Raw genomic sequence first — 27,259 nt, 5'->3', positions numbered from 1 at the left:
GTGATCTGTTAGATCTGTATCCTGGTATCGAGTATATTGTTTATGTTGTAGTGATCAATTAGATTTGTATCCTAGTATCGAGTATGTTGTTATGTTGTAGTGATCTGTTAGATTTGTATCCTGGTATCAAGTATGTTGCGTTGCCATAGTGATCTGTACAACCGTATGTTATATGTACTTGTCGGTTATCCTTAGGTGGAGTGCCCTAAGGATTGTTTGTTTTCGTGTAGAATAACCTGAGAACTCTTGATCTAGGATTTCTTGCTTGTTCCTTGTTTGGTTGTGGCTCTAGAGTAGGATCATCTGTTCAGGTGGCTATCTCACCTCTGGTTACTTCTGATTACATATTTCATGGAGGATGGCCGATAATAGGATTGTATGATGTGAGAGGACTTGTAGGCAGTAGTGAGTTGTATGTTTGTTGTTTGCCTATATTATGTGCCTACTTGATCCTTGTTTGTTTATATGTCGACATATGGTAGTGGTGGGTTGAGGCGGTCCTGCTTTGTGTTGTGCGCCAAGATACCTGGTACGGGCTGGCTGTAAGCCGTAGGCATGGAGGCTTTGAAAATAGCAGTTGGGGTTGAGGCGATAGGCCAACAAACCCTGTGTATTCCATCCCGATAGCTGATTAGATCTATTGCATGTTGGCATTTCAGTCCAAGGAAATGATTGGGCCTGGGCATTCCAACCGGGAGGTTGTGGGCCATTATGCATGCTTGTATGTTTATCGTATGAGGTATTTTGGGGAAAACTCACTAAGCTTCATGCTTATCCAGTTGTTTATTATTTCATGTGTCATCGGTGATTATGGGAAGGCGAAGACGGGACTATACACAACCATCAACAACAATGAGGATTTCGAGTTCTTCATGATTCTCTGATTTTGAATAAATATAACTTGGAATAAACAGTTTTCTAAATAATGAATTTATAAATTGGGAAGTTTATCTTAATAAAAAAGAAAAATATTTTGGTTGTGAAAAAAATTGGACGTTACAATTATCTCTCTAGCTCTAATCTGATTTCATTTTGTTAAAACTCCTCACATAAACAACACGAAATCGTTTAATACACCATAATTCTTAACCATATGTCACATGTCCCGTACCCACAACATGTATACAGTACAACACCGGACACATCGACATGTCATCACAAACAACACTCACGTCGTGAACTTTGACCGTTGACTAATTGACCCGACGACTTTTGTTGACCATGCAATGCACCTATATAAAGACGCGTCACACCCTTATGGAAATAGTAACCTACTTATAATTTATCATATAATTCTTACATTTCACACATGTATATCGAAACACCTTTCAATCACTTGTTCAAGCAAAATTATGCTTTTATTTCGCCGACTTGTACCATAAACAAGTTACACCTTTCAAACTATACATGTTATGAAAAACAGGTATTATATCTAATTTTGTCATATCATATATATTTAACGAAGTATCTCAAACGAACTTAGCCTCATGGACCACACATGCAAGTTTTGGAAAGCACGAGAAGATTTATGTCAAATATTCAAAAGTTGGATTAAAAATGCACATTGGTGTTTACATTGGGACCAAAACTGTAATTTACTCTTAAAAAATAAGGGTTAAGTATTTATGAAATGACTAATATATCATTCTACGTGTAACGCCTAATTTCGAATTGTTTCATAATTTAGGGTCATGACCCGAAGATCAATTATCATAAGTATTTTGGGCATTGAGGAAAGAATGATTTAGAACCCCTTCGGATGTGGATAATGTAGATTAGGTAACCTGTGTAACGCCCGGGTTTCGGGGCTAAACATTTTAAACGATGTAATAGTCTAGGTCAACTATTGTAACTCTTTTTTTTGAAGTAATAAAGATGAAATATTTTTGTATTATGTGAATTATGTGTATTTGTGTGCTTATTACTTATTTATAAATGTATAATTAATAAAAGATAAAAATAAGCATCAAAATTAAAGTGTGAGATAAGCCCGATATCTTTACATAAAGTTGTAGTGGTCGAAACAAGGATTCCGGGGATATAAAGAACGCCGAAATCCGAGTTATAACGAAGAAGTTATGAACCGTCGAAGTTTCGCGACGGAACCGGCACGATACCGGGAAGCGTAAATAGTGAATATACGATAGAGCGAGATTTAGCCTTAGCAATCTAAATGAAAGTCGTAGAATACGTTAAACCGAGAGCGTCCAAAAAAAGAACGCCCAAATCTGACTTCGTATGAAGAAGTTGTGATTTTTCGAAGTTTTGGCTTAACAGTGTACAACCCGAAATTCGAATATTAGATCGAGCGGTTTTTAGCCGACACAACCTAAATGAGAATCGAAGATCTCGTTAAGAGTAGCGTAAGGAGAAAAATATGGGCGAAAACGGACGTCGGATGAAGAAGTTATGAATTTTTAACGGACCAATCGTGTCTCGGTTAGTTAATAATATAACTTTTAAAATAAAGTCAAAATTAGCCGTCGGAGTCTAAACGAAAGTTGTAAAGTATGTTCCCGCCTACGCGTGGATATAAAGAACATAAAAAACGGAGCTCGTATGCGAAAGATACGAATTTTTAAAGTTTGTAGTCGAAATTGCGAAGTCTGATAAGAGCTTGATGACGTGGCAGCATCTGGGTTGTCCGATGTTGGTTCATGAGTCGCTTCGGATCACGCCACGTAGCCCTCACAGTACGCCCCGTGTCTGAAGAAGTTACGCCCCACGTAGCTCCGGTCTGATCCATCCGATGGTGCGAGACAGCTGGCTTCGGCTGGCATTCTTATCCGAGGACTACGCCCCGCGTAACCTCCCTGCGCCCAATGTAACCGAGGCTGCTGGCCCCTATAAATAGATGCGAGGGTCTCCGGATTTTCACACATTTCCACTTCTCTCTCTAAATACTTTCTCTCTCCAACCCATTCCAAATCCCCTAAACCCTAGGAAAAATCCCTAGCACCCTAAGGAAGCCCCGAGGCTCCCGGAGTCCCGAAAAAAAAGGGTCTTTCGGTTTCGGAAACGTTGCTTCGAGCAAAGCCCTGTTTTCTTTAAAATCCGCTGTAAGTGAGCTACGCTTACATAATTTTTAATAAAGCTTTCAAATAATTATAGTAATGTTATTAGGTCCTTAAAATAATTATTTGGGCTATTATTATGAGTTATATTGAGTGTTATTTAACGCTTATATAATAATAATACTAATAGTTAGACTATTAATTTGTCGCGGTTATCGTTAGACTAAACTCTAGTGGTATTGATACTAGGTTTTATCGAAGGAAAATTGTTTTGAGAGTATCGAAGCGCTGTCCGAGTGCTGAGTCGCCACCTTTCAAGTGAGTGCATAGTTACTTTCACCTTACACATAGATATGAAGTATTTTATATAAATTATGTGCTATGTGTGCATATTATCTGAATACTTGCTATCTATGCTGGATGAACGTTTTTATACATGTTTTCAATGATTTAAACTATATATGTATTTTATATCTACGAAAATGTTGGCGTAAAACATGGGTAGATGTAATAAATGATGTGTGATAAAATGATGAGAGGCCTCGATGTTGATGTTGTTGATTCTTTCATCTAGCGGAGTATGGATGACGACCACAGACTCTTCTAGACAGTCCAGTGGAACGCTAGTAGGCTTGCAACCTGTAGGTGTTTGTAAACGATGTGTTCACCGGTGTACTCCATCCCCCACATGGTTGCCTTAAGGACATTTATTGCTGAGGAATCCCCTTAGCAGTAGTGTCCATCCCGATGATGATCCTTAGGTTAGGTCCCTTATGATAGGTGTTTAGGGATGTAAAGTGAGGATAACGGGAACGGGTAATCGAGTTATTGTTGATTGATGAAATTAATAACTTATTTATTGTGGATTGAAAACCCTATGTGCTCACCAGGCTCCCAAGCCTGACCCACTCAGTTTCATGTATTACAGGTAGTGGCGCCCGAGCATAGATGTGATGTTTTGGATGAGGGATTACAGATATAGGCCTGTAGATATGTAATAACGTAGTAAGGCTTATATTGTACTGTTTATGCTTTTGATCTGTATCGAACATGACATCTCAAGTCTTTTAATGAAATACATTTCTTTGGAAATGATTTTGATAAATCTTTATCATATTTTGTTTTGGGACAAATTCCGCAATACTTTTATTTAAAATGTTACTCTGATTTTCAAACAAACATAAACAAAATTGGTCTTTTCTGGCTGTGAAAATGGGGATGTCACAGTTGGTATCAGAACATTAGTTTAAGCGGGCTAGGAATTTGTAGGATTTCTAGACTTAAACTTAGAATGCTAAGCGATGATTGTGAGGTGTGAGCACTAGCTTATTTTAGGAATTGTGCCTAAAACGCTTTTATGTGCTAAATGCTTTGTGCCTGACATGCTATTATTTGTTTAGATCTATGGTCTGTTGTCGACCGGATCTGGAAACCTTATGTGTTTAGGATTCTAAACGTACGAGTACAATATTAGAATTAGCATGTAAACGTTTCGGAGTGATAAGGATGATTTAAATGTTTATCCTAAATAAAGATCTAAATTCACCTTATTCGGTGTATAGATCAAAATGACAAGAACCCGCAGTGGAGTTGGGAATGCAAATGAGAATAGGAACCAACCCCCAGTGATTCAGCAAATACCTGTTGTAGAAGAAGTTGCACCCGAGCTGATCACCATGGATGGAGTACAAGCCATGATTCGGGCTATGCTAGCTGAACAAAAGGAAGAAATGAGACAGATGTTCCACGAAAATAGGGTCGAACCTACCATACATGTTGAGCCGACCGAGCCAATTCCCGAGAAATCTGAGGAAGGGAACTACAGCCGCCAATTGAGTCAAGTAGGGACTCAAGGTGAACGAACGGATGACTCAGAAAGGAGAAACGAAAAGGATGGGCGAATGTATAAGAATTTCTTGGGTATGAAACCACCAAGTCTCTCAGGAAGCCCAAAGCCTATTGAGATTATGGATTGGATCTCCGAGATGGAGATGGTGTTTGAGAGCTATGACTGCAGCGAGAAGCAGAAGACCGTCTTCGCTGTGAGACAATTGAAAACTGGAGTCTTGAGCTGGTGGAAGCTATTGGCGGACACAATGTCACGAGGAGAAGCTCTGAAAATGTCATGGGATGAGTTCATGGAACAACTAAAGGTGTAGTACTGTTCAGAGATAGATCTAATTGATCTGAACAATGAGTTCCAAAACTTGAAGAAGGGAAGAATGAGCATCGACGACTATGTTGCTACATTCACAAAAAAGATGAAGTTGTTTCCATACTTAGTGCCAACCGAACTTTCCAAAATTGAGAAGTTCGCAAATGGACTGCCAGCCGACTATGGCCCGACAGTCAAGATGACAACCACTCTAAAATCAGCTGTTCGAGCGGCTAAGAATGTGGAGACCCAACAGAAAGAAAGGGGTCTGGAGAGGGTCAAGGTTGGTGAGAAAAGGAAATTTGACGGATCCTCGAGGTCCGGAAAGAAGAGTAAACTCTCGAAATCTGGTTCGAGAGGAGGAGGAGCCGAAGCAAAATGGTGCGACAAGTGCAAGAAGAAGCACCAGGGGAAGTGTGACGGAGGGGTCACTTGTTTCAAATGCGGAAAGCCTGGGCACTATGCCAATGAATGCACCCTCACCCAGAAGGCATGTTATGGGTGTAATGAAGAAGGGCACGTTTTGAGGGACTGCCCAAAGAAGAAGGAGGCAGGAAGACCCAACATTCCACCGAAGTCGAAGGCAAGAGCCTTCCAGATGACGCTCGAGGTTGCGAAGGAGGCAGCAGATGTCGCTTCAAGTACCTTTTTTGTAAATGGTTTGCCAGCAAATATAATATTTGATTCCGGAGCCAACTACTCCTTTGTGTCGCATAAATTTGGTGGGAAATTAGCATTGCCTGTAGAAAAACTTAATAATGCCCTGATTGTAGAAGTTGCCAGTGGCAAATTCGTACCTGTTAGTAATCGTATTAAGAACGTAGTCATCGACCTAAACGTAAACGAATTCCACGAAGAGCTATTACCCATAGAGTTAAACGGTTTCAACATCGTTTTGGGTATGGATTGGCTTAGCGCCAATGATGCTAAGATTCAATGCCGAAAGAAGATAGTAAGGGTAAACCCACCCGGAAAGGAGTCATTTATGGTGTATGGGGACAAACGTAGAGTGAATTCTAGAATCATCTCCCTGATGAAAGCCAGAAAATGTTTATCCAAAGGATGTGCATCATATTTGGCATTTATGATTAATGCTAAGAAGGAAAAGAAAGAGGTGCAGAATATACCGGTTGTGTGTGATTATCCGGAAGTCTTTCCCGAAGATCCCCCGGATTACCACCTGATAGACAAGTGGAGTTTCGGATAGACTTGTTACCAGGTACAACACCGATAGCAAAGGCACCTTACCGATTAGCACCGACGGAGATGAAGGAGCTTATGATGCAACTTCAGGAGCTGTTGGACAGCGGTTTCATTCGACCTAGTTCATCACCCTGGAGAGCTCCGATGTTATTCGTGAAGAAGAAGGACGGAAGCATGAGAATGTGTATAGACTACCGAGAGTTGAATAAGGAAACAGTGAAGAACAAGTATCCATTTGCCGAGGATTGATGACCTATTCGATCAGCTGCAAGGTTCGACCTACTTCTCAAAGATCGATCTTAGGTCAGAATATCATCAGCTGAAGGTAAGAGAGCAGGATATTGAGAAGACTGCATTTAGAACGAGATATGGACACTACGAGTTCTTGGTTATGTCATTCAGACTAACCAATTCTCCATCATCATTCATGGATTTGAAGAACAGGGTTTGTAAACCATTCCTCGATAAATCCGTGATAGTGTTCATCGACGACATTCTGATCTACTCGAAAAGCCAAGAAGAGCATGGCAAGCATCTATGGGAAGTGTTGGAAGTGTTAAAGAAGGAGACGCTTTATGCTAAGTTCTCCAAGTATGATTTTTGGATCCGAGAAGTCCAATTCTTGGGTCATGTGGTTAACCAGGAGGGAATAATGGTTGATCCAGCAAAAATCAAAGCTGTAATGAAGTGGGAACGTCCAAAAAGTCCCATGGAGATTCGGAGCTTTCTAGGATTAGTTGGATATTACCGACGATTTATCCAAGGCTTTTCTTCGATAGCCTCTCCATTGACAGCTTTGACCCATAAAGGAGCTACATATACGTGGAGTGAGAAACACGATGAGGCATTCGAGAAGCTAAAGAAGAAGTTATGTGAAGCACCGATACTTTCTCTACCCAATGGAGTTGAAGACTTCGCGGTATACAGTGATGCATCTGGAGTCCGGTTGGGTTGTGTTCTGACCCAAAGAGAAAAGGTGATAGCATATGCCTCTCGACAATTGAAACAACATGAAAAGAACTACCCCACTCATGATCTGGAGTTGGCAGCGGTAGTATTTTCCTTAAAGATATGGAGGCATTACCTCTATGGCACGAAGTGCAAGCTTTTCACTAATCATAAGAGTCTCCGGTATCTCTTTAATCAGAAGGAGTTGAACATGAGGCAACGATGCTGGTTAGAACTACTCAAGGACTATGACTGTGAGATACTTTTCCACCCCGGTAAAGCAAATGTTGTTGTTAATGATCTTAGTCGAAAAGTCAATCTCGAAAGGAAAAGGCCAAGGGCATTAAGAATAGAAGTTGTCTCGACAATCGTGGAAAGCATAAAGAAAGCTCAAGAAGAAGCTATAGAGAAGAATGACCAAAAAGAAGAACGTTTGGGAAAGACGTTGGTATTCGGTACAAACCGTCAAGGACTGAAGGTATTCTAAGATCGGATTTGGGTACCTAAGACGGGAGGAATACGAGATCTTCTGATGGAAGAAGCGCACAAGACCATGTACTCATTTCATCTCGGTAGCACTAAAATGTATAGGGACCTAAAACCCTACTACTGGTAGCCGACGATGAAGCTCAATGTTGCGAAGTATGTGGCCGAGTGTGTGACATGTGCGAGAGTTAAGGCACAACATCAGAAACCGTATGGGAGTTTAGAACCCTTACCTGTACCCATCGGTAAATGGGAAGACATCACCATTGATTTTGTGACTAAACTGCCCAGGACGAAGAACGGACACGACATGATTTGGGTGGTCGTGGATCGTTTCACTAAGAGTGCACACTTCATAGCGGCCAACGAGAAGTGGTATATGGATAAGGTTGCAAATGCTTACGTGAAGGAAATTGTAAGACTTCACGGTGTTCCTCTAACAATTGTATCAGATCGTGATAGTCGTTTCACGTCGAGGTTTTGGAGGAGTCTACAAGAAGAATTGGGTACGAAATTATGTTTGAGTACGGCTTACCATCCACAAACTGATGGTCAGAGCGAAAGAACGATTCAAACACTGGAAGATATACTGAGAGCATGTACCCTTGAGTTCCAAGGGAATTGGGACGAGCACTTACCTCTGGTGGAATTTTCCTACAACATTAGTTTTCACTCGAGCATCAAGATGGCGCCTTATCAAGCTTTGTACGGACAGAAGTGTCGTACACCGTCTTGTTGGCTTGAAGCCGGAGAGAAGCAGTTTATATGCCCCGAGATCGTCCATGAGACTGGTGAGAAGTTGAAAGTGATTAGGGAAAGGATGTTAGCAGCTCAGGATCGTCAAAAGAGCTATGATGACACGAAAAGACGACCAATGACTTTTGAAGTTGGGGATTCCGTTTTGCTTAAAGTCTCACCGTGGAAAGGACTTATATGATTCGGGAAACGAGGAAAGCTGAGTCCAAGGTTTATTGGACCATTTAAATTTCTTCAGAAGATTGGCAACCAAGCTTACAAGCTGGAATTGCCCGAAGAACTCGATGGTATTCATAACACCTTCCATGTGTGTTATCTAAGGAAATTCACGAGAGAAGTTCCCGACATAATTCCAATCTCATAATTAAGGATGGATGAGAATAAGAGGCTGATCGAAGAGCCTGAGGCAATTGTTGACCGTAAGACTAAGAAGTTACAACGCAAGATGGTCAACTTAGTGCTAGTCCAATGCAAACATTCGAATGGGGAGAATCTCACATGGGAAACAGAAAGTGACATGATGAGTCGCTACCCACATCTGTTTGCTGATGCATGATTCCGGGACAAAATCATCCTAAGGAGGAGAGAATTGTAATGCCCGGGTTTTGGGGCTAAGCATTTTAGACAATGTAATAGTCTAGGCCAACTATTGTAACTCTTTTTTTTGAAGTAATAAATATGAAATATTTGAGTATTATGTGAATTATGTGTATTTGTGTGCTTAATACTTATTTATAAATGTATAATTAATAAAAGATAAAAATAAACGTCAAAATTAAAGTGTGAGATAAGCCCGATATCTTTACATAAAGTTGTAGTGGTCGAAACAAGGATTCCGGGGATATAAAGAACGCTGAAATCCGAGTTATAACGAAGAGGTTATTAACCGTCGAAGTTTCGCGACGGAACCGGCACGATACCGGGAAGCATAAATAGTGAATTTACGATAGAGCGAGATTTAGCCTTATCAATCTAAATGAAAGTCGTAGAATACGTTAAACCGAGAGCATCCATAAAAAGAATGCCCAAATCTGACTTCGTATGAAGAAGTTGTGATTTTTCGAAGTTTCGGCTTAGTAGTGTACAACCCAAAATTCGAATATTAGATCGAGCGGTTTTTAGCCGACACAACCTAAACGAGAATCGAAGATCTAGTTAAGAGTAGCGTAAGGAGAAAAAGATGGGCGAAAACGGACGTCGGATAAAGATGTTATGAATTTTTAACGGACCAATCGTGTCCCGGTCTGTTAATAATATAACTTTTAAAATAAAGTCAAAATTAGCCGTCGGAGTCTAAAGAAAAGTTGTAGAGTATATTACCGCATACGCGTGGATATAAAGAACGTCAAAAACGGAGCTCTTATGGGAAAGATACGAATTTTTAAAGTTTGTAGTCGAAATTGCGAAGTCTGATAAGAACTTGATGACGTGGCAGCATCTCGGATGTCCGATGTTGGTTTAGGAGTCACTTCGGATCACGCCACGTAGCCCTCGCAATACGCCCCGCATCCGAAGAAGTTACGCCCCGCGTAGCTCCGGTCTGATCCATCCGATGGTGCGAGACAGCTGGCTTCGGCTGGCATTCTTATCCGAGGACTACGCCCCGCGTAACCTCCCTGCGCCCAGCGTAACCGAGGCTGTTGGCCCCTATAAATAGATGCGAGGGTCTCCGGATTTTTCACACATTTCCACTTCTCTCTCTAAATACTTTCTCTCTCCAACCCATTCCAACTCCCCTAAACCCTAGGAAAAATCCCTAGCATCCTAAGGAAGCCCCGAGGCTCCCGGAGTCCCGAGAAAAAGGGTCTTTCGGTTTCGGAAACGTTGTTTCGAGCAAAGCCCGGTTTTCTTTAAAATCCGTTGTAAGTGAGCTACGCTTACACAATTTTTAATATAGCTTTCAAATAATTATATAGCTTTCAAATAATTATAGTAATGTTATTAGGTCCTTGTAATAATTATTTGGGCTATTATTATGAGTTATATTGAGTGTTATTTAACGCTTGTATAATAATAATAGCTAGACGATTAATTTGTCGCGGTTATCGTGAGACTAAACCCTAGTGGTATTGATACTAGGTTTTATCGAAGGAAAATTGTTTTGAGAGTATCAAAGCACTGTCCGAGTGCTGAGTCCCCACCTTTCAAGTGAGTGCATAGTTACTTTCACCTTACACATAGATATGAAGTATTTTATATAAATTACGTGCTATGTGTGCATATTATCTGAATACTTGCTATCTATGCTGGATGAACGTTTTTATACATGTTTTCAATGATTTAAACTATATATGTATTTTATATCTACGAAAATGTTGGCGTAAAATATGGGTAGATGTAATAAATGATGTGTGATAAAATGATGAGAGGCCTCGATGTTGATGTTGTTGATTCTTTCATCTAGCGGAGTATGGATGACGACCACGGACTCTTCTAGACAGTCCAGTGGAACGCTGGCAGGCTCGCAACCTGTAGGTGTTTGTAAACGATGTGTTCACCGGTGTACTCCATCCCCCACATGGTTGCCTTATGGACATTTATTGCTAAGGAATCCCCTTAGCAGTAGTGTCCATCCCGATGATGATCCTTAGGCTAGGTCTCATATGATAGGTGTTTAGGGATGTAAAGTGAGGATAACGGGAACGGGTAATCGGGTTATTGTTGATTGATGAAATTAATAAACTTATTTATTGTGGGTTGAAAACCCTATGTGCTCACCAGGCTCCCAAGCCTGACCCACTCAGTTTCATGTTTTACAGGTAGTGGCGCTCGAGCATAGATGTGATGTTTTGGATGAGGGATTACGGATATAGGCATGTAGATATGAAATAACGTAGTAAGGCTTATATTGTACTATTTATGCTTTTGCTCTGTATCGAACATGACATCTCAAGTCTTTTAATGAAATACATTTCTTTGGAAATGATTTTGATAAATCTTTATCATATTTTGTCACACCCCCGAACCAGACGGCGGAAACGTCCGATGGCTGTTGTGACTCAATTGAATACCATCACAATGAATATACATGAATCATAACATCATTCGTCACCATGCATTGAAATATTACAACTATCAGTGTTTACATTCAGTACATTGTTTTTACACATTACAATTCCAAAACATAAATTGTTCGATATTAATTAAACAAAACATCATGATATCACTGGGTAGATTTTCTTCGATTTACCTGTTACCTGAGAATACAAGTATTTTGGAAAAAAGTCAACATATGAAATGTTGGTGAGTTCATAATTAATGTTTGAAAAGTAATGATGTGTATCGTTTTGAAAACCACCAGAAAATCCGATATTTTCTGAAAAGATTACTGTAAGTAAGAAAAAGTGTGAAGATCCGTAAGTATGCTTGTTTATTTCTATAAGTGTGAATAATTGTTAGACTTGGTATGCATCACGTAGGTGTAAGTGTTGAAATCCCTAGGAAAACCCGATGTTTTCCTAACACTTTAAATTACGCGTTTTATATATTGTTATGCCATTGCGACGTGTGTATTCGATAATTCCAGGTGACATTGGATTAATTATGGGTCGTGAGTTGTTATAATCACGCATTAATGAAAATGACTAGGTTACAACTATACAAATGATCCCTTAGGCGTCGTCCGTACTACCCAGTTAATCCAACCACCCTGACTTCTCATAGCCCCACAACCTAGGAGAAAAGAGGGTGCGAAGCCCCCGTTATTTCCATGAGTCATTCAAGGCTATCGTGAATGCGAAAGGCCCTTGGCCCGAGTCGTATTTGACTTCACTAGCAGTACCAAAGGACCCTTGGGGCCCAACAGCACAAAAGCTATTGAAAGTCCTTTTACACGGAGTTAGGTCGTATAAGACCCAACAACATGTAAGCGCGTTTCCTTCGGGCCTAAAGATCATGTCATTGGGCTAGCTAGGCCCAACAAGCACGATTTGAAACTTTCGGGCCCAAAGATGGTGTATCGACGTCTGGTGAATTCCCATGTGTGTATTGACTTCCCGTAAATTTCCGCATGTGTATTGAAGTATCATCGTTTATTGATTTTTGATTCATTATTGATTCGAGACCGAATCAATTCGTTTGGTAACGATTTTTGGTGTTGAAGGTGTATTACGTTTCGCCGATAGTCGTGGTACTCGTATTTTATCTTAAAGGATTTATTGTTTTAAACATTAGAATTTTTCTTTTTGAAGCCCCTTCTTGGATAAATTTACACTTTTAACCCTTTATATAAAAGAATTTACATTTTAGTTCTTAAACCATTTTTCTTAACACTTTAGTATCAAAACTTGTTGAAAATATATTTTTCAGCCCAAATTTACTTGAAAAACAGTTTAGTCCCTCAAAATGAAATTTTTTCGGTTGAAACCTCTATTTTCGCAATTTCTACAATTTTGACCCAAAATGGAAAAATTTTGCATCTTTGGTCCCTTTTAAATTTGAAAAGCATTTTTAACCCTTGAAATGGACTTGGTACACTAGTAGTCCCCTGTTTTACAGAAATGTTCAGTTTCATCCCCTCCAATTTAAAAATCTCGCAATTTGGGGCTTTATTGGGCCGAAAAGTCCATTTTTGGCCCATTATGTTTAAAAATTTACATTTTAACCCTTCAAAAGAGTAAATTTTCAGAAAATACATTTTAGAAACTGTTTTGACTCATCTCAACCTTCAGAAATTGTATTTTGTCATTTTGGGCCCTCCAATTTTGTATTTTTAGTATTTTGAGCCCAAAATGGGTTTTAAGCCCAAAGATGTTCATATTAACCAACTTGGTTATTTTCCTAGAATTGATTTGTGTGAAATAATATAAGTTGTGCTTATTTCATTCAACATATTGTAGATCTCGGTTTCTAAGTTCTTTTTGACTAGTACCAACACCACAATCACATAAAAACATATATATATATATATATATATATATATATATATATATATAAGCATAGAAATCACACAAAGCATACATATACTCATAGATCTACACATTTGCTTGTATTCTTCCCCATAAAACTTATAAAAACCGAAAAATAGGGGGTATGAAGCTCACCTTGAGTTGTGGTTTTGATTTGAAGAAGAAAAGGAAGAAAGTGAGGTGATTTTCGGCCCTAGCAACACCTTGATGAAGAACTCGAATTTGAGGTGATTCTAAGATGCAAGATCATGATTTCATATGAGTTAAGAAGAGATTTTTGTATAGAAAAAGGAGTCTAGAGTGTGGATTCAAGCATCAACTTACCTAAATGATGATTTTTGTGAAGAATCCTCCTTGCAAAGTCCTTGAATCTCAAAAATATGGAGGAGGTATGGGAGAGTTTTCTTGAGAGAAAAGTGAGTGAAGTGTGTGTGTGTGTGTGCTTGAAGTCGGCCGAGAGCAAGAGAGAGAGGGAGAAAAGGAAGTGCTTGCATGGGAATATGAGATTGCATGGATGTTTGAAGTGCAAAAGCCTAGATATCCTTCATACAATAATGAGGTGGCAAGCAAAGTCATCCCCCTTTCCTCTTGGGTTTATGGTTTGGGCCGAGAGATAGGGAAGAGAGATGGGGTTTTGGGCCTTTTATGTTTAAGTCCATAATATGGAGTCCAAGTTAATGGTTTTTGTCCCATTGGCCCCTTTAGAGAAATTTACGGCCCAAATAAATATGAATATGATTCTTATGGCCCTTTAGAGATAATTAGGTTAGTTATGCCCCAATGAGGTCCATTAAGGTGTCTTATTTCATTCTAGGCCCAATATGGCCCAAAATGTTAAAATGAATGAGAGTGGGTCCAATTAGAGCCCATTTAAGAGTTCTAAGCCCAAGGTAGCCAAATTGGAAGCTTATTGGTCCTTTGGGCCCAATAAAGAAGTCCTAGTCCAAAATGGACTTAAACAAGAACTCCTAGAGTTTCCAATTGTTTAACGACTATTTGTAGTGCTTGTATGGTGTATTTGATTGCAATTTTGTTGTCATAAAGTAAGCATCATACATGCTCTTATGTTTTTGGATTCATAATTTGATCTAAGTGTTGTAGTTACAAGGCACAAAAATTCCTGATTGTGACATATTTTGTTTTGGGACAAATTCCGCAATACTTTTATTTAAAATGTTACTCTGGTTTTCAAACAAACATAAACAAAATCGGTCTTTTCTGGCCGTGAAAATGAGGATGTCACAATCCGAGAGTTCAGTTTTTGTTTTGGAGCCTAAGGGTATAACCATAAAGTGATAGTCTGAGCCTTTTATTAATTTTGGATTTATGTTTGCAGAGTTTTAAGGCGAAGGAGAGTTGATTGTATTGTAGAGCTTCTCCTTACCTTTCCGTGGATATAAAGATCATCGAAAACGAAGTTGGTACGAAGAAGTTATAATTGTTTGATGTTATGAGGATTTTGGGCTAAGCCGAGTACGCTGGGCGTACTAGGATCAAGTTTGATCGCAGAAGGGAACCACGTACGCTAGGCGTACGAACTCCTGGGACAAACCCTAATTTTTAGGGTTTGGACCATATTTAAACACTTTATCTTTCTCTTGGACCTTCTTATCATCAGCATTCGTCCCTCTAAAGACTCCCTACGAAACCCTAGCTTGTTCTTGTGTGTTTTTGAGCCTTTGTAGTAATCTTTTGGCATTTTAGTACTCTTTAAAGAAGGAAGATCTTGGTGGTGAAGCTTTGGTTGGATTAGAGCTTAAAGAGCCATTGTCTTCATCAACTTTGATAGTATTTGAAGGTATAAAACTCTTATCTTGATGACTCTAAGTGTTAAAGCTAGTTTAGGGCTTGTTTTGAGCTTTATATGGTCCCTTGAGATATCCTTGTGAGTATGAGTTGCTCTTGGAAGCTTATAATGTTAGATCTTAGCATTTCTGATGTCATTAGGGATAATAATGTCATCTTGATGGGTTTTGATGAACCATGCAAGAGTTGGTGTCCATATTATGGACTTGGATGGATAAAACGGGTATTGGGTCCCAATAAGGCATGCAAAGGGGTAAAGTTGGCAAATTTACGTATTAAGACTTCATTTAGTAGTATATATGAGGTTTAGACATTGTGGGCTTAATGGATTAAGTCATTTGGATTGAGAAATGGGGATTGGTCGGTACGTTGGGCATAATCTAGGGTACATTATGCGTATTAGGATAAACTTGCGTACGTCAGGCGTAAGTCTGAGTACGTTGGGCGTACTCAGCAGCTGTAGACTTTCGTTGACTTTTGTGCACCTTTTTGCTTTCGGTCAACTGTTGAGTGGCTTGGACTTATTGGGGGCAAAATGGTATTTTGCCCATTTCTAGAATTATTGAGTCGTTGACTCATTTGATGGGTATTATCTTAATTATTAATTAGGATAATGGTTTGGTTTCATTAGTGTGTATGGAGCTTTCTTAGCATCGACTCATGAGCATAGTTAGTTATCGACTGATTGAGGTGAGTCTCCTCACTGTACCTGTGGGTCTAAGACACCAATGTTGGCCCACTAGGATCTATTATGCTAGTTGTCTTTGTGACTCCTACATGGTATGTTGGGTTACACGTATTGTATGACGGGTTAGGCCCACTTTATGATGGGTTAGGCCAATTGTATGACGGTCTAGGCCTATTTTTATGATGGGCTAGGCCGGTGGATTAAGAAGGGATAGGCCCATTGTATGTTATGTAGGGGGATAGATGTCTTTGTGACTCTTGCATTTGTATGTCGGGCTGACCCCATTGGCTTGGAAGGGCTTGGCCCATTATGTTGGGTTGGGCCTAATGTAAGGGTTAGGCCCCATGATATATATGATATGTGGTATTTTGGGTAACTCACTAAGCTTTGTGCTTACAGTTTTATGGTTATAGTTTCAAGTACTTTCGTTTCGAAAGGGAAGTGCCCCGGTTGATCGTAGCGCATCCACCCATGTTTCTGCAACTTTGTGATTTTGGGATTGTACTCTGATAAAAGTTTTTATTATGACATACTTTTGAATGATTGGAAATGGATAATTGGTGTTTCTAGTTGAATAAAAATGAATTTTTATACCTTATAATTTTTGGAACATTTCACTACAACTTTTTTTTAGTTTTCATTAAATGATATATAATTAATACCCCATCAAAAGGTCTTTAAACTCAGATAAACTCTCATCCTTTAAACTACAATGAACCCTCGCTTACACTCACATTGAAGCCTGTTCTCTTCATCATCCAATACAGTTTTTGATGTTGAGTCCTCAATCTAACCATCTTTAAAGAAAAAGATGGGACCACCCAATATATATATATATATATATATATATATATATATATATATATATATATATATATATATAGAGAGAGAGAGAGAGAGAGAGAAAGAGATGGGACCATCGACATTTTAATTATAAATCATTTAAAAAAGACAAAAAATCAGAAATGATATATTGGCCAATTAATAAATACTTAAACCCTTAATTTTTTTACATTGTTAACTATAAGGACTTAATGCAAAATTTCCAAATAAGTCAACAAATCCAATATAAGCTAATGATGGGTTTAATAACCCATAGATCCAAAAGCGAAAGGTTTACTAACCCTTAATCCAAAGTCAAAGGGTTTACTTGCCCATATTCCAAAGTCAGATGTTCAACATAATCAAATAAGTCTACAAATCCAATATAAGTTAATGATAGTTAGCTAACAAGATCAATAATATTTTAAAGCTTCAACAAAACATAATGAGATTATTCAATCAACAAGTAATAATTCATTACACATATATCCCGTTCCCATGACAATCTTAATAAGTCCAAGCTCACATTGATGATTTAATATGGATTCCGTATAAAGTACTATCTATACACCATGCAGCTTATTCCAAACAAAGTATCTTGTGAACTATCCCACAAGACTTGCATATGGGATAGCTAACCCTATTGTATACATACTGATGATAATATATAAATATAATCACTCCAAATTCTCAAATTCCATATCATGAGTTTCATATATAGTCTCTCATCTTAAATGAATGCACAAATAGGACACTACATAGATTTTAATTCAACTGGGTTTCTCAAGTGAGCAAGATTACTCTCCAAAACAAGTTTCATGCTAGACACACGGAATACTTATAGTATGAAACATTGCACCTAAGATATGTCATATAGATCAACATATCAATTCTACCGAAAAGTATATATAAGGATTACTACCTAATGATTCTAAATAAGGGTCACAAAATGATTGGAATCATTAATCACCGCCTAATGATTCTAAATAAGGGTCACCAAATGATTGGAATCATTAATCACCGCCTAATGATTTTAAATAAGGGTTACCATGATTAAAACACCCATACATGAATACTCATTTTGACATAAGCTTAAAATATTCATTCCCTAATTATATAGGTACCATTTAAGCCGTTATAGGTCAACTAAGTGAGCCAAACACAAGTTAGGACAAGAATAAGAATCTATCACGAGTTAATAAATGGCGCATGTAGATTTGTAAAGGAATTCCACACGACCCATGTAACATCCCTTCATACCCAAAATCAACAATTTTCACTTTTTCCCATGCACTTGCTCCGAATGCTTCCAATTATCACCAAACTTAACCAATAAGTATTCATGACTAAAATAATTCCTAATATCATCATTTGAATTAATATTATTTATGTCTCAAAATATGAATTAATAGATTAAGTATCTAATGCCTTATGACTTAGAAGACATCATCACATGACATTAACCTTCATATTGTGTCTTAAGCTTCTAATGACTTATTACAAGTCTATAATATTATCATGATGATCATTCCAAACATGAATGAAGTTTTACACTCATTATAATCAAATCCTACTTCATAATTCCATTCAATATTTAATAATTTCGATTCCAAATGTGGAATAGAGACACTTAAACTTACATATGATGATAATGATCTTTTATAATTTGTTTAGTTCGCTTAAATACTTCCAACTGTTATGATTTTTTTCCAAAACTCATTTAATTGATTCAAAAACCTTATTATTGACATAAACTCCTTTGAAAACCATTTCCATTCATTCCATTAATGAATTCAATTGGAATCACCATTCAAGCTCATCATCACCACAAAGTCTAATGGAATCACATGACAAGGAATGATGTATAAATAATTACACATTTTCTACTCGAATGACCTATGATTTGTATTCATAATCATTGATTTAAGCTCACGTACAAATTTTTGTAATTTGTGTGTAAGTTCTTGTTAATTAGGGTTCTAATACACTAATTCTATCCATATGGATAAAATCATCCATTCCTGTAGTGTTATGGTGATTCCTTGGTAATTAATTATAAATAACTAACTCATTAGTGAATAATTATAAACAACTACCATCTAAAACATATATTAAGCATAGATTAATGAGGAGATTAGAAGCATCCAAAAATCTCCAACAAGCTTCATGCACTCAACTATAGAGGAAGTTTTATGATGAAGTGATGATCTAGATATGGGTTAACAACTACAAATCTCAATTAATAGATGAAACATAGAATGAAAAGATTAGAAGAGAAATTATACCTTCAATTACTAAGAAATGAAGAGTCAATGAATGATTTTTCACTTAGACATCAAAGTAGCTTTCATTTCACCATAAGGCGCTTGAGATCGTCCTCTTCATATTGTTTCCTATCCCCCGCTTACCATTTGAATAAAATGGGAAAGACGACGGAGAAGCTCTAGCTTTTATTCTTAGGCAATTTATATAAAAACTACTTTAGTTCTTAATTTAACACATTGGCCAGTAAATGATTTAAGGATCTATCTATCTATCATTTTATATAATTGCACTATTAGTCATTCTCCATTTATTTTATAATTTTTTATGACTCATAGGGTTAACTAAGTTAATACATGGTTAGATCTCATCTTTTATGGTTTTACAACTAATAACATTCTAATATTATTTTGTTATCTGGATCTATTATTATTGAAATTAGTTCTTATATTAATTATGTCATTTTTATTTTACTTGATTGAAGTTTTTAAATTCGTTTTTTTAAACTTATCTTATTTTATTTTATTTTTCCAAAAGGTTTTATTTTTACTAAGAAAAGCAAAAACTCCATGCTCAAATTAAAGGTGTTACAAAAGACCATCAATGTAACAAAAACCATCAATGTAACAAAAACCATATAGGAACTATGTATGTCTATTTTCTAAAACATATGAACCATTGTGTAATGTTGTCTACATATAATAGGAACTTGGGAATAAAAAAGCTCAAGATCCGGTACCTAATCTACATTAATAATTTGAGTGTCTTTCACGTAAATAAATACCACCCTTTTTAGAAAAATTAAAAAATAAATCAAACTTAAAAATAAAAAAAAAATAAAAAGAAAAGAAAAAAAAAGAAATAGATGAAATGAGTCCAAAACTCCAAATGATAAACAGCTCACACCTCTCAGCACCGATAAAACCCCCACTCCTCACTACCCTCCTCCCTCATATTCTTCTCTCTCTCTCTCATCTTCTTCTCAAAAACCCCAGTGGCTTTTTAAATTTCTGCAACACGTCGATGCATTTGAGGGTTGTACCTTGTGCTCAACAATACCAACCCACAAGAACAAAAATGGAGATTTTTAACCTAATTTTCATTCTGTTATGCTCTGTTTTTGTTTCCGCTCATGGGTTTTCAAGGAATCTTCCCATTTTATCGTTCGATGAAGGGTATTCACACTTATTTGGGGATAATAATCTAATCGTCTTAAAAGATGGAAAATCTGTGCACTTATCTCTGGATGAAAGAACAGGTTCATTCAATATACTAAAACACTAAATCCCCTTTCATTTTTATACATATAATCTTATCTTCTTTGTTTTTGACGTATTTTCAGGTTCTGGATTTGAGTCTCAAGACCTCTACCTCCATGGATTCTTCAGTGCCTCCATTAAGCTTCCTGCTGATTATACAGCCGGTGTTGTTGTTGCTTTCTATGTGAGTTTTATTTTTTGAAAATTACTTTGAAATCATTTTTTATTTTTATTTTTATATTGTTAGCGATTACTTTTATGCAATTTTGAATAAATGCAATGAGTATAACCTAAATGAAAGTATGTATAATAATACCCTTGATTCCTATTTTAATCTTCAATTACTACAAAAAAAAAATTTGAAACAAAAAATTTCGGTTATTCTGTTCATATTATATTCTAATATACGTCTTAGATATAAAATTACCAAAAATAGATTAAGAATTGTCCTTATTAAGTATTATTAATAAACAAATTCAGATGAAAACAACCCGCAAATCAGAAAAGGAAATCTTTATTTAGATTGTCAATCACAAATCGAAATTGATGGATTTATTTTAGGATAAGAAATATATACTTTATTTTCATTAAAAGGCCATCTTTAATACGGACAACGGAGTCAACATTTTCTTTAAATTCTTCAAGGTAAACGTTTTAATTTGTTACAGTTGATTTAACGTTTAAAAATCATATTAAATTCTTTTCCAATTATATCAAATCAAAATAAATCATGTAGACTTATAGTTTTATTAAACCGTGTAATTCCCAAAAGTTAAACATTTGTACTTGAATAAATTATTTAACAATATAAGATTGCTTGCATCTTGGACCAGTGTTTTGCCTTTTTGTCATTGAAAATCGATCAAATATAATATATAAATCAATTTATTACTTATTGATACCCGTTCCCTTTCTTTATTCAACAGTCATATTATTATTAATAATATTAAATACGTCCTCCACGAAACAAAAATCACTTCTTTTAACAAGGCATTTATTCCCGCATTTTAAATAATTTCCTTTCCACATGTTTGATAAAGTGACATAATTTTTATACCCTTTTTGCAGATGTCAAATGGAGATACATATAATAAAACCCACGACGAAATTGACTTTGAGTTTTTGGGTAATATACGAGGAAAAGAATGGAGAATTCAGACGAATATTTATGGAAATGGAAGCACAAATATTGGAAGAGAAGAAAGATATGGTCTTTGGTTCGATCCTTGTGAAGATTTTCATCAGTATAGCATTCTTTGGACTTCAACTAGCATTATGTAAGTTTTTACTTTAATTTAAATATATGTGAAATACCCAAATTGTCCCTGTCACAATATCATTTTGTTACCATATAAAGCGGTAAGGTATAATGGGTTTTGTGGTACATTGTATCTGGTAATAGAAAGCAGTGACATCTCTCTGCCCTTTTTAATCATAACATCACCTGCTTCATTGTTTTTCATTATTAAAGAGAGGAAGGGCAATTTCGTAATTTTGGTCAAATTTCAGATTTTATGTTGATGACGTGGCGATACGGGAGATTAAAAGAACGGAGTCAATGGGTGGAGACTTTCCTTCGAAGCCGATGACTTTATACGCGACGATATGGGATGCTTCTGAATGGGCTACAAACGGGGGGAAGTACAAGGTAAATTACAAATATGCCCCTTACGTTGCGGAGTTTTCTGATTTTGTACTCCATGGATGCACGGTGGACCCCACTGAGCTCTCGTCGATTAATTGTGAAGCTAGAAAGAGTTCTGATTCGATTCCTATTGGGATTAACGCCTCACAAAGGGTAAAAATGGAAAATTTTAGGAAGAAATATTTGCAGTATTCGTATTGTTATGATAATGGAAGGTATAAGAAACTTCCGTCGGAGTGTGTGTTTAATGCGAAAGAAGCTGAGCGGTTGAAGAGGTTTGATCCGGTGACGTTTGGAGGAGGCCGCAGCCACCACCACCGCCGCCATGCGAATGGGAATGGGAAGGGGAAGAGACACGTGGCTATTTAAGGAAAAGGTTTTAGTTTCTATAAAATATTATCTATTATGATTATGATTTTGTTTTTGTGGTTAATTTTATGTGAATAGTGGAGGGGAGAGCGTATAATATATAATTTGTTTGTGATGATGATGGGTTTATGGCGAATTTTCCCACTTTGTGATTTTATCGATTTATATATTATATTTTATCTTCCATCAATTTATTGTAATTTTTGCTTTTTCATTGTTATGTATATAAATTGGATAAAGTGATTTTGTCGAGAGAACTTTGCGTTTATTTGGCAGTATATGTCACGCTTTGGCGTTTCTGTGATTTTTGTCGACTGAGTTCGAAGGTCAAAAGGTGACGACGCTTCTGAGGTCAAAAAATGCGGTTTATGTAAATATTTTATGGATTAACTTTGTAGGTGTAATGAATTTATGTTTATTGTTCAAAAAAAATATAATTAAACTAACATAATTTACCATTAAACAAACATTTAAACAAATTTAGTTATTTTCGTTTTTTACGGCTATCATTTAATTTTTGACCAACACAATTCCCAAAAAAAAAAAAAAAAACACTGCAAAACAAGCAATCTTTCTATCATTCTCTACGATGAAAACACCCCCACCTCTTCCATTTACTATCGACTGCTAACATCTTTCTTTGCTCTTCTCTCTCTTTTGGTATTTTGTGAAAACCACCCTCCACCCACATCTCTTTCTCATTTGTTTCTTTTTTAATCGAGCAACTCTAACACACACCTCTGTTCAAATGGTTTTAGATTAGTTTCTTGGTGGCAGTTGTGGGGTGAAGGTGGTGAATAGTAGTGATAGAAGATGATGTTTGTTGATGGAGATGGATGGCGGTGTTGTAAGTGGATGTTGTTGGTCAGATACGATAACCAAAACATAGTTTAAGAAAACATAGTTTAAGGTAAATCGTGTAAAAAAAGATTAGTAGTAAATCATGTATATAAAAATCAGTAACCTGCAACACCCGATCAAAATGGTAGGTTTTGAACAACTCGTATAAGTTTAATGGTAAATTGTTATTAAAAAAATAACTAAATACATACAAAAATGATTGTTGATTACTCTACAAATTTAATTTCTCTTTTAGAAAATATACATTGTTCCCATAATTTTTTTTATCGCATATTACCGACAATAATGTTTTTATCTGACAAATAAACTTGTTAGTGAATCGCAATTCATAAGAACACTTACTATGTTCTCATTGTGCTCGCGAAAGAATTCATGTCCACATGCTAATCATTCTCCTATCAATTTCTATGTAAGGAGTTTTGTTTTAACCATTGTTGTTCCATGAGTAATTCATTACCTGATTTTGGCTCAAATTATATAGATTCTATTGTGATTGTTTCGTTTAGAGAGCGGGCTTAGGTAGAATACTGGTGAAAAAGGGACTACATGTTCGATGTGTAAATGTTGGTTTGACCTTGTGCAAGAGTTGCAATCGCGTGGAGGAATGCGTCGATCACGCTCTAATCCAATCTCCTAAAGCGAAGGATACAAGGAGAAGGATTTTCAATTGTGTAGAATCCCGTTTGGTTCATTTTCATTGGTGATATAGCTTCTTGAGTTCGGAGCTAGATGGGGCAATTGTCCGAAGAAAAGACAGATTTTTTTTACTATAATACAAGGTATGCTATGACACATTTTGAAGGCAAGAAATAACTTGATTTTTAAAAATATTCACAAGTCATATAAGAGATCATTTCTAATTCATTCATATTGGTGAAACATAGGAGCAAAGCGGTGAGTAAGTCCAAGAGAGACTCAAAAAAAATGTAGGTATATAAGTGTGTGTGCAAACGTTACGGTGCTAGAGATCAAAAAAAGAATAAATAATGTTGTGGTTCTAAGACTTATTCAAGAAATCTATCACATTCAAAAAGAAATGAATAATGCAAGGATTCATTGATGGTGAAAAACATTATATACTTTACAGTTTCAAAATTATGGAAATAAAATTATTGTGTGGCCATTTCATAATTATTGCAAATCTACTTACATAATTTAAATGACTTTTTGTTTTTTATAGAAAAAAAACCGCAAACAAAAGCCCTGTAAATGTATATACATCATCAAGCATAAAGTTTGACCCAAGTGCCCACTTGGGTCATGGCTAAAAAAAGAGAGTTTGAGAAGTAGATTTAGGGATGTGCATGAGGCTTCACATATCTTGATCAAGTATATATACATTTTGAAATGAGAGCTCAATTATCAATCTTTTAATTAATTTTGTTTTTGTAGTTCAGCAAGTTTTTGGGAGGTTTTATTTGTCTGCAATTGCTTATGATTTCTTACAGTTAAAGAGTAATTTTTTTTAGTTTGTTTTAAAGGCTAAATGGTTATATATTTCAACGAAAATATTAGACTTAACGAAACTTCCTGAAAATCAGACCACAAAAAACTCAGTACAAAAAGTTTAAAAAAAAAAAAAAAAATAGACTATAATTACAAATGTCACCACACGACATAAATTTTATTTCTATAAAATGACAATCTTGATAAATTTTATTTCTCTACCACACCACATAAATTACAAATTGTTCCCAAAGAATCATAAACTAAATTTTATTTCTGTAATTGGCTCTAAAACTATAAAATGACAATCATTCCTTATAAACTGAAGATGCCCCCATCTAATTTAGACAATTTCCACCTCAAAAATTGAAACGAATTCACAAGAAAGTCGCCAATCGCAAAGCCCCTTAAACCCTATTTCTTTTCGTCTCAAAAACCCTAAAAAAAATTGGGCCAATTCGATTCTACAATTTCCCACCTCCAATGCAAACAGAATCATGCTCATGCATCATTCTCGATACATTTCAGACCGTTACAATCTTTTTGAGATTTGATGCCAATTGTTCCCAAAGAATCATCAATGGGAACCGATGAAGAAATCTTGAAGAATTCGAAAAAATTGGATTCATCGAGTCCCCTTAGTTTGACTACACCGTGTCTTACCGATGAACTCGACTGGTCGCTAAATCTTAACGATTTCGAACTGAGTCTTCTCCATGATTTTATTAGGGATGGGAGTTCTCCTCCTCCCGATGATGAAACCCTTGCCGTAATTTCCACAAATGTCGAGTTATCCACAGCACCACCACAGCACCATTCAAAATCGCCGGAGAATTCATCAAATTTACCGGCCATGGCCGCAACTCATCCCGAGGTGGTTTCTGGTGGAAAGGATCGCCGAGCTGCGACGCTAGATAAGGACACTTTTCCTCCATCGCTTCCGGGGAGGAGGTACAGAGGGGTTAGGCCACAGAAGGGGGGAAAGTTCTCGGCTGAGATAAAATTACGAAACCCGGGGAAGAAAGCTAAGAACATGTGGCTGGGGACGTACAATACAGTGGAGGAAGCCGCCATGGCCTTCGATAAAGCAGCTGTAAAGTACCGTGGATTAGGCGCCGTGCTTAACTTCCCGGAATTAATTGGAACCCACGATCAAAGCCCTGAGAATATTCCACAAAGAAAAGCTCGCCGTCGCCGTCGCCGAAGTCGGAGAGTTTGTCGTTGGCTCCGTCGCAGGAATCCTCAACCACCTGAAAGAGGAGACACTGTACATGCAAAATAGTACATTTTTCTAAGTTTTCTCTGAAAACAAGTGTTGTGTACATGGTAGATTAATCAAACTAGAAAATGCTTTTGTTAGCTAAAATCAATATATATTTTCTAGACTTATTTTAGATATGAATCCAAAAATGTTGTAAGACGATTTCAAACCCAATGTGTGTTGTTCATTTTATTGAGGTCGTCTGGTAGTGGTGCAATGACCGATCCAAAATAAAATGAGTGAGTAGCACACATGATTTTAGAGGAAGTAGCCAGAAAATTAAACTATATCGGAAATTTTCTCAAAAAAATTCGACTTCGCCAAAAAAACCCCATCAAGGTCTGTCAATGTTGTCATGTACATATATGGAATTAGGAGTAGTTTAGGAATAAATTAAGTCTATCGTTTAAACCCTAATATACTAGGGTGGTCACATGGTGTGTGGGGTTGCGCAGTGAACACCACGTCCCTTAGTGTGGCGCTGCAAAATGGAGAGCACATTGGTAAGATTCCCCTGAAGCCACGGTTTAATGAAACTCCTCTGTAAAAATTACAATACCATGAAAATCAAGTAAATTGAAAGTACCTTTTATCTATCGGTCATAAAACGTGAAATTTGAGTTGGTTGTTAAACCTAAATCATCCCTTAAATGACTTAAAAACCATATCCAAAAATTTAAGGTCTCTATTACCACAATATATGCCAAGGGATATACACCATTATTACCATCGAAAGCATGTGAGAGAAATAAAATTAACAGCATATAAACATAGGAAGCACCAAAACATAAGGAATAAACAATTTACCAGAGTAGATAATATTTGACTCAAATATGGTCCTTTCATGAAGGCACCATCAAGGCCTAGAAAGTCTCACAAATCCATTCTTCAAAGCACCAAGACAATTCATTCTTCAAAGCACCAAGACAGGCATACACATGCCTGGAGATTCTTGTCTAACGTCTGGATTGGGTTCACTCTCGACATCAACGATGATAGTGGTGTCTGGGTTACGATTTTGTACCTCCAACAAGTAATCTCGTAATAAGGTGTATTGAGTAGCATAATCACCCCTTATAATTTTTAAAGCTACTTCTCGTGCCCTAAATGCTTTCATCTTAGAAATTTCAACCCTATACTTACGTTGGAGTTGTTCCCTTAAAGCCCTAACAAGAATATAGGGGTTTTTTCAACCTGTTGTAGAATATCCTTTGCTAGAAACTTGTAATCACATTAGTTAATGTCACACCCCAAAACCGGAACGGCGGAAACGTTCTGGGGTGGATGACGTCATGTCAAGTATCACAACACATGCATTATAGTAATCAAAGTACAACAACCATTGCATTAATAGTAATAGTTTACATGGTT

At 36.8% G+C, this 27,259-nt stretch overlaps 2 protein-coding genes across 2 annotated transcripts; both read left to right on the top strand.

Annotated features, from left to right (window-relative positions):
- The first annotated feature begins 19,974 nt into the window (after nucleotides 1–19,974).
- Nucleotides 19,975–22,510, top strand: LOC145101330 (putative xyloglucan endotransglucosylase/hydrolase protein 28). Its single transcript, XM_079038523.1, has 4 exons — nucleotides 19,975–20,305; nucleotides 20,390–20,490; nucleotides 21,375–21,583; nucleotides 21,816–22,510. Exons 1-4 carry the CDS (start codon nucleotides 20,071–20,073, stop codon nucleotides 22,318–22,320), a joined length of 1,050 nt encoding a protein of 349 aa, XP_078894649.1. The 5' UTR covers nucleotides 19,975–20,070; the 3' UTR covers nucleotides 22,321–22,510.
- A 2,697-nt stretch (nucleotides 22,511–25,207) lies between these two features.
- LOC145098229 (ethylene-responsive transcription factor 2-like) lies at nucleotides 25,208–25,909 on the top strand. Its single transcript, XM_079035886.1, has one exon. The coding sequence runs from the start codon at nucleotides 25,208–25,210 to the stop codon at nucleotides 25,907–25,909; it is 702 nt and encodes a 233-aa protein (XP_078892012.1).
- The last annotated feature ends 1,350 nt before the right edge of the window (nucleotides 25,910–27,259 follow it).

This window comes from Lactuca serriola, chromosome 4, assembly GCF_051521515.1.
Source record: "Lactuca serriola cultivar US96UC23 chromosome 4, Lser_US96UC23_V15, whole genome shotgun sequence".
Taxonomy (NCBI): domain Eukaryota; kingdom Viridiplantae; phylum Streptophyta; class Magnoliopsida; order Asterales; family Asteraceae; genus Lactuca; species Lactuca serriola.
This window is presented reverse-complemented; position numbering and strand designations above follow the sequence as displayed.

Bases quoted from the DNA above. Each gene is read 5' to 3' on its own strand.
- LOC145101330 (XM_079038523.1), top strand. From the start codon at position 20,071: ATGCATTTGAGGGTTGTACCTTGTGCTCAACAATACCAACCCACAAGA. The intron at 20,306-20,389 runs GTTCATTCAATA...ACGTATTTTCAG, and splicing joins ATCTCTGGATGAAAGAACAG to GTTCTGGATTTGAGTCTCAA. The intron at 21,584-21,815 runs GTAAGTTTTTAC...GTCAAATTTCAG, and splicing joins TGGACTTCAACTAGCATTAT to ATTTTATGTTGATGACGTGG.
- LOC145098229 (XM_079035886.1), top strand. From the start codon at position 25,208: ATGGGAACCGATGAAGAAATCTTGAAGAATTCGAAAAAATTGGATTCA.